This window comes from Chenopodium quinoa, unplaced genomic scaffold, assembly GCF_001683475.1.
Source record: "Chenopodium quinoa cultivar QQ74 unplaced genomic scaffold, ASM168347v1, whole genome shotgun sequence".
Classification (NCBI taxonomy): domain Eukaryota; kingdom Viridiplantae; phylum Streptophyta; class Magnoliopsida; order Caryophyllales; family Amaranthaceae; genus Chenopodium; species Chenopodium quinoa.
The window spans coordinates 1,293,221-1,301,665 of record NW_018744603.1 but is presented as its reverse complement, the minus strand read 5'-3'; the positions used below and the strand labels follow the sequence as shown (position 1 = coordinate 1,301,665).

The 8,445-nt window shown below is 35.3% G+C and overlaps 1 protein-coding gene across 1 annotated transcript; it reads left to right on the top strand.

Annotated features, from left to right (window-relative positions):
- Positions 1-6,922: 6,922 nt before the first annotated feature.
- Positions 6,923-8,190, top strand: LOC110699981. Its single transcript, XM_021877469.1, has 2 exons — positions 6,923-7,541; positions 7,637-8,190. The coding sequence occupies exons 1-2, from the start codon at positions 6,923-6,925 to the stop codon at positions 8,188-8,190; spliced, it is 1,173 nt and encodes a 390-aa protein (XP_021733161.1).
- The last annotated feature ends 255 nt before the right edge of the window (positions 8,191-8,445 follow it).

Here is an 8,445-nt window from a genome sequence, read left to right as displayed (position 1 = left end):
ATTAGTATCATAGGTTCATAGGGGCTTCCGATATGGCCGCATGGGGTTGAATTGAGTCTACAAAAAAGCTCATGATCCAGTTAGGGTTTGTTCTTTTCAAATAATTTTCAATTCAATTTCATTTCTTAATTTTCTTTTTTTATAAAATATTCAGTTCAGGTCTATTCAATCAATCAAAACGGGCTCTTAGAATTGAAAATTTTCAACTCATTTAACAGGGTTGACACGACCCAATAATATGACACAAACCAAATACAAAAAAAGGCGGTTAGTATTAAAGGTTTTTGACCTGTTTAGTTTAACAGGTCGGCGTGGCACAACACAACTAGTTTAGGGCTTGTTTGACATCATTTTTGGTTTTCAGTTTTCTTTTTTTTGAAAACTAAAAACCAAAAACATGAAACAAGAAAAAGGTGTTTCCACTTTTTTGTTGTCAGTTTTCAAAATTGTTATGATTTTAATAATTTTAAATAATTTTTGATTCATTATGTGACATATATCATATACTTTTTATACAACAAAAAACCAAAAAATAAAAAACCACAGCAATGCCAAACGAACCCTTAGTGAGTTGGGTTAGTGTTGAAAATTGTAACCCAAAAATAGCACGAGCCAATCTGCTTATTTAGCGGGGCATATTCAGATCAATCTGTTTACTTGTTTACCTGCATACCTACTTAAGATCTAAAAAAAATATATTCCACTTTGGCCCAAACATAATGATTATGATCTAAAAAATAAAAAATATCCACTACAATCATCAATCTAAAATTGAAAAAACCTTATTTAACCTAAATCTCATTCATTCACTTAGCCGTCATATGTATACTATCATTCAGTTTTTCAGTATTTCTCATTCACTCCTTCACTTTTAAATAGAGAGTACTAGAGCAGCCTTTGTTGGTAAGTTTTCTTCCTTAATCTCATTTCTCTCACATTAATCTCGTGATTTTCATCTCATTTTAATATCATTAATGACTTTTCTTCCTTTCAATTTGATTATACTGTTTTTTCTAATCTCTTTTTTTTTTTTTGTAGATCTTAATCCGTGGTTTATACACACGGTTGTGCGATGCGCATCGTACACACGTTCCAAAACGACACCCCTCAACAAGTAAAACGCAAAATATTAATACGTTTTTAAAAGGCGGAAAGAACATCACTAACACTACAAATAACATGTGAACTTTGAAGAACATTACACTTGAAACGAAGAACGCGTGAAATAAGGAGGTAATTTTGGAGAGTTACTACCCACGTGCCCACAATAATTGTAAAAAAAACCATTTGGTAAATATCATTTCCCAAAAAACTTTCTCTCTCTAGAATTTTTCTCTCTATATTCTCTCTAGAATTCTCAAAATTTCAAAACCCTAAGCTACAGGACCGATCAAATTCACAAGAATTAACCTCTCAAAATTCAAAATCTGTGCAATCAACTAAAGAATTTTGATATAATGGCCGATTCTAATGAATTGTAAGTTAAACTTTCTGGCATGCAATTGTTTTTATTTTATTTTTTAGTTTTGGAGAGGAACTACCTCCTTATAGTTCTTGATTTGATTTTTTTTTTCCGCTTCTTATTTATTTATTTTGTTTGATTGTAATTTTTCCTTTATTTTTTTTTTGGTTTTTGAAACAACAGTATTGAACCAGAGAAGGTAAGGGAGCAATAAATTGGAGTCACGAATGACCCGCAAAACGCAGACACAATGGAAGAGGTTGAAGACGATGCTACTCTAAATCAGTTTCTGCTAGGTAGTGGCAAAAAACCGTATATTCCACATATTATTGGTCCAATTGTGGATCCCGCACTTCTAAGTGAAATAGCAGTAGAAGAAGATGATACTTCCAAGTAAGATAAAGAAGTATTCTTTCAAATTTATCATATGTCCTTTTTGTTTTTTTTTTTTTAAATTTGTTTAGGACTTCAATGTACTGTCAACTTCATTAAAAAAGGTAGATCTGTATGGTAGGGTCAATTTATAAAGTATTATTTATATGCATGTTCTTTATATGAAGGTATTATGTTCTTTTTCGAAACCGTTGTGTTCTGTGTAAATCGAAAGTAGTAGTAGCATTCTATTCAATGTTGATGTTCCCTAAACTAAAACATTGTGTTCTTTTTAATAGGCATATTTATTCTTTTTTGGTTTAATATATGTGTGGTCATTTTTTATTACTTGTTTGTTCTTTTTTTTTTTTTGTATATGGTATGTGTGTTCTGTTTTTTATGTAATGCATGTGTAAAGGTGTTTAATAATCATATATGTTATGCTCTTTTTTTATGTATTCTTTTTTGTTAAGTAAAATTTGATCATCTTAGTGTAACTTGTTCAAACAAATTATACCCTTTTTTTTTTTCTTATGTGTGTTCTTTTTATGTATAATCTGTGTGCAATTTTTAATATTGTATAAATATAATATAGGGATGTAGATTGTCAGCCATTGAAAGTGAAAGATGAAATTAATGAACAACAAAAAGAGGAGAAAGGTTCAAAGAATAAGAAAGACTATCGTTTCAAGCATATTGCTACTAAAAAAAGGTGTGTGGATTGTTGTGCTAGAATTTTCACCCCAAAATTCCTATGACCTACAGGTAGACAGGTTGCAGGTTGCAGATTAGTGACATACAGGTCGAAGATAGCTGCAAAGTTACCTAGCAACGGAGCATGTTCTCAAGGAATATGTAATCCCCCATATTTTAAAATATATTATAAATGAAATTATATATTATTTATAATATTTACTTGTATTTTTCCGGAATTTAATTTCAAAAGTTTCAAATTATTTTTGGGGTTGATAAACGATTTTATTACAAAGAACTTTTTATGAACCTTCCTTCTATAATTTATATCCAACAAACAAACCTGGTTGGTTCTTCGATGAACCTGAAGAAGAAATGCGCCAGGAACATTAGCAGGTACAGAGCGGACTGGACACCAAACCCAGTTTACTTTCTTAATTGACCCATTAATTTAATGAGGCCCAATATCCCTACTTACCCTACTACCCTCTCTCCTATAAATACCCCATACATCCCCAAAAATTTCCCCACACTTAGGTTAGTCTTATTTTCTTTCTCCTTTGTTTTATTAATTTGTGTAATTATAATTATTGATTATGGGTTTTGATTTTATTGTTTGAAATTAATTTAATTAGTATCAAATTGTATTTTGATGATTAAACTTTATAATTTCAGATTTTATAAATGTTATAATTTTCGGATTTTGTAAATTTAATAACCTAGGGTTTTTAATCATTGAAAATCATGATTTTAGGGTTTTTATGAACAATCGATTTAGGGCTTTTATAGTAATGATGTTTTGAAATTTTGGTGATTATACTACTAATTAGTTTAACTTAATTCCAGATTATTTTGAACACGTAAATTTGTGTTTTAATGTTTAGATTTTGGTTCGTTAATATTAATCCCGTTTTAATCCCGATCAGGTTCTAAACTCATTCGATTTTGACAAAAAAGTAGTGTTTTCCATGTGGAAATAATGTTTTAAGATTTTCGGGTAGTTTTTGATTTTTAACGAAGTTTTTTTATGCTTAATGTTTACGATTAGTTTTGGGTTTTGATTTTATAGTATAAAGTTTATATTTTTAGTATCAAAACCATGTTTTTATGTTTTAAACTAATAATTTCAGATTATAATTGTTGTTATAATTTTTAGATTTTATAAGTTTAAAAACCTAGGGTTTCAATTTATTTAAATTGGGATTTTAGGGTTCTTATGACTAATTAAATTGGGGCTTTTGTTCCTATTGTATTTCTAATGCATAATTAACCATAAAAACATGTTTTTAATGAATTTTTAAGGAGTTTTAATCTAAATTATATTGCTGGAAATTTGGTTAAGTATTAATTTATTATTGTTGCTTGTTTTCTAGGAAGTGATTATTTCTTAGGAGACTTTTAAGTGATTAAAAGTGGCACAAAGGATTGTTTATACGAGGTACGTACATGTCTACTTCGTTGTAAGTAGTATCATGTTTAGGTACCAAAGAAAAGAACTTAGTTTCATGATTAGAGAACACTTGGATGAAAATTGTTTGGTTATACATTTAATTAATTCATGTGCTTATGTTTATGAGACATGTTTTGGTGAATTGATTATGTTTGTATGGAATTATGTATGCAAACATGTTGAATTATATTGGATTAATTATTTGTATGGAATGTTGATACAAACATGTTTTATTGGATTGGTTTGTTAACCACATTTGGATTATTAAAGGATTGGAATTGAATGGTTTAAGTGGAATGAATTTATTAATTATTCCACAAGGTTATTATTTATTTATTTATTACTCAATCATGACTTGTTAGTATGTTGAGTAAAGGTGGATTAAGCCGAAATGGCTAGGTGGGTTGACTATGTTCAACAATTTTGAATAATTTGGAAGTTTAGTGGAATTAAAGGTCAACTTGTGATGTGATCACCATTGTCCTAAATAATATTAAAAGTGAATTGATGTATGATTGTTATGTATGGTCTTCTTGATTGAGTCAGCTATTAATTAAAATTGTAATCACGTAAAGTGAAACATGGATGAGCAATAAAACTCTGGAAAGCGTGCACTTCTAGAGTATTGACAATTATGGGTTGGGGTACACGGTGGTAGCCCGTGGCTTTTCGAGGCTTGTTTGATCAACATGTCCTCTTCTCTTTTGGTATTTACATTTTATTTTATAATGAAAGTTAGATGGGATCCTAGACTAACTTTGTGAGAATGGAGTCGTGCCCATTCTTGCATCGCGCTAAACTTTTATTTTAAATGGTCATTTGGGACCAAAATGATTTGGTGGATTGGACAACCTCGTCTATTGCTTACTCCAAACTAAATTAATGAAATTAAATATAAAGAGTCAAGTGTTTGGAATTGATTAGCAAGTATGTTGAGTCGATTGAATTGTTTAAGTGTGGAGTCTTGATTAATGAATTTATGTTGTATGTTTATTTACTTTAATTAGTTGAGCATGCTAGGCTTGGTACGTTGTAGCTTGTATGTACTCAACTTTGCTGATTGCGTGCTTTTGTGTGTTTTCTTTTGGTCATGGCCTTCGCCTTTCAATGACCCTGTGATGATCCAATTATTACACTTGTATTATTGGGGAGCAGTATTGCACAGGTTAGCTTGATGATGAGAAGTTCGGAGATTTGACATACGCATTGTCAAGGGATTGGTGTGATTGAGAGTATTCGTTCTTTGTGTTGAACTTATTTATGTTTTACTATTTTAATTATGTTTTGGGATTTTGGAATATTGGTTTGGTTTTAATAAGGGCCTTTATGGTTCCAATTTGTAAGCTTTGACTTATTGGTTTTCTAAATTTTATATTATTTTAATATTTAAGTTGGATTTCCGCTGCAATACTTTGATAAAGCCTTAACGTTTTAACACGTGGCGGTAACATGCCAATGGTTCTCTTCTATTTTTATTTAAAATAAGTGGTTTGGAAAAGGGAGAATTATTGGGGTGTTACAGAATATTCCTAGGAATCTTCGAGTGGGAAAAAGGTACAAAATGCTATCCAAGGAAATCGGAACCACTACCAGCAGTCTAGCCGTTGAGGAAGACCAATTCAAACGTGGGAATACCAGGCTTGGAGACGTGGAGAGAAAATAGGAGCAGCTTGGGCCGTTAGCTCCGGATTCCTAGGGATTGAGGGAAAGAGAAGTTGAAGATCTTTTGAATGCTTTTCTAGTATATAAGGGCAAGCCTAATCATTGTACAAGGCATCACAAAATATAATAGCCTTACTATTAAGAATTATCATAGAAAAAACCTATCATTGGTATTCATTCTACCATCTGTAATAACCTGTTCTACATAAACATTTAGTGGATTGGTGGACTCATAGTCGCCCGCAGTTTTTACCCTTATTCTTGGGGTTTTCTACGTCATCATCTTTTGTGTCTTCTCCCCTCTTTCCCCTTTTTTCCTATCCATTAATCTCTGTTAGCATATTTTTCCATTTTGATCTAGCTGTAATTATCGCAACTCAGGTCAAACCTGGTAATCAGTTTTTTGACCAAAACAGTTTGGCGCCGTCTGTGGGGATACAGTTAGATAATTCGGTCCATCTTTCATTATGGGAGAAGACCCTGATCCAAACGCGAATGCATTAATCGTGCAATTGCGAGAAGAGTTGAAAGCCTCCATAGAGCGGAGCCAGAAGCTCAAAGAAGAATCTCAAGCAACCTTAGCAAGACTCAAAGCTGAATCTGAAGCATCCTTGGAGAAGCTATCCAAAGAGCTTGAATCTGTCGGGAGCAATAAGAAAAAAAGGGCTAAAATCTATGACATACCCCAATTCACCCTGGTCTCCTCTGATGAATCTGAAGGTGAAGATGCGGGAGAGGGATCTCGTGGTAATGAGGAACAATCTAATAGGAATCCCAACCCTATGGCCAGGGAAGTTTCCGTTATCAAAGCCCAAAACCGGAAAATGATGAAACTCCTGACCCGTCTACCAGATGTTCCTAAACCTGTGGCTTATGAATCTCGTGATGGATTCGCTGAATCCCCATTCATGGAGGAGATTGCTAAAGTGCGTATTCCCACAAAGCTAAGCATCCCCTCATTCCCAAAGATGTATGACGGAACCACTGATCCTCAAGATCATGTGGCCCAGTACAAGCAAAAGATGTGGCAATTATCAATCCCGTGGGAACTAATTGAGCCCACCATGTGCAAGTCCTTTGGCGCTACTCTATCAAGACCCGCACTTCAATGGCTTATCAATCTAAAGTCAGGTACCATCGCCAGCTTCTCCAGCTTGGTGAACAAATTCTACCAGCAATTCGCTACCAGCCGAGAGCTGGATAAGCAAAGCAGTGACCTGTATCAGATCGTTCAGAAGCAGAACGAGACAACCCGACAGTACTAGGACAGGTTCAATCGAGAAATGGTCAGCATCAAAAACTGTGACCACTCAACTGCTATTAAAGCTTTTCGCAAAGGTCTCAATTACAGATCCAGGTTGTATTATGAGCTGACAAGATATCCTTGCTCCTCATTTGAAGAAGTTAGAACGAGAGCAATGGCTGAAGTCCGCGTAGAAGAGGATGAGCATGCCAGAAACTGGGTTGAAAGGAGACCATCGGGGTACCTGGGGAATCAATCCTTCAACAATCAAAACTCTAGAACCCGACAAAGTAGCTGGCAGCCAAGGCGCAGCAATGTCAACAGCATATCCGAGCCAAAAGCAGGTGAAAACTCCAGCTGGCCAGCAATAGAATATCATCCAGATATCAGCTCATATGGTTTCGATACCAATATAGTGAGAGTGGTGAACGCTCTCAAAGATATTGGGCAACCGGTGAGGTGGCCTAGGAAGAGCGACAAACCTGACCATCAGAAGGATAAATCAAGGTGGTGCGAGTACCATGGAGACCATGGGCATAGGACTGATGAATGTAACAGTCTTAAAAGAGAAGTATCCTGGCTGCTCAAAAGAGGCTATCTAAAAGACCTCCTTGGAAAGAAGGGAAAAGGACCTGAAATTAAGCGGGAAGCACTGCCAGGTCCGCCAGCTTCGCCTACCCAGGCGTTGTGATTCAAGCAATATCAGGAGGATCTAGCATCAGCGGTCTAACCTACTCCAATGCAAATCGTATAGCAAGAGTTGGCACCTCAGCGTCCAGCATCCCCCAAACTTATCCAAGCAGTGAAGAAAAGAAGCTGGATGATATGGAAATAGTATTCGATGAGAGTAGGTTCAACGAGCCCGAGCATCATGATTGCTTGGTAATCTCCCTCCATGTGGGTCATTGCAAGATGAAGAGAGTACTGGTAGATAATGGAAGCTCGACCAATATAATTTTCAAAGACACCCTAGATCAAGCTAGCTTCAAAGAGTCAGACATCACCAAGAGGTCTACAGTTCTGGTTGGATTCAATGGCGAACCTATGAATTCCCTAGGAGAAATCCAGCTGCCTACGCTGCTCAAAGGAATCAACATGATGCACAAGTTCTACGTGATAGATTGCAAAACCGCTTATAATGTGATAGTAGGAACCCCTTGGATCCATAAAATGAAAGTTATCCCATCTACCTATCACCAGCTGCTCAAATTTCCAAACCCGTGGGGAGTAGCAGTAGTCGAAGGAGACAGAAAGCAAGCGCGGGAATGCTACCAGCTCGCCCTAAAACCCCATGGCCCCGCCATCTAGCAATTACAGAAAAATCCAGCACCCAAGCGTCCAGATGAATTACAATTAGATGAAGTTGTGCTGGATGAGTCAAAGCCGGAGCAAAAGGTTAAAATCAGAGCTGCATTGACAACAGAACAGAAAAAGAAGCCATCATCAAGTGCCTCAGAGAAAATTCAGATTGCTTCGCATGGTCGCACCAAGATATGACGGGAATCAGTCCTGAAATCATCACCCATAAGCTGAACGTGGACCCTAGTGTAAGGCCGGTAAAAC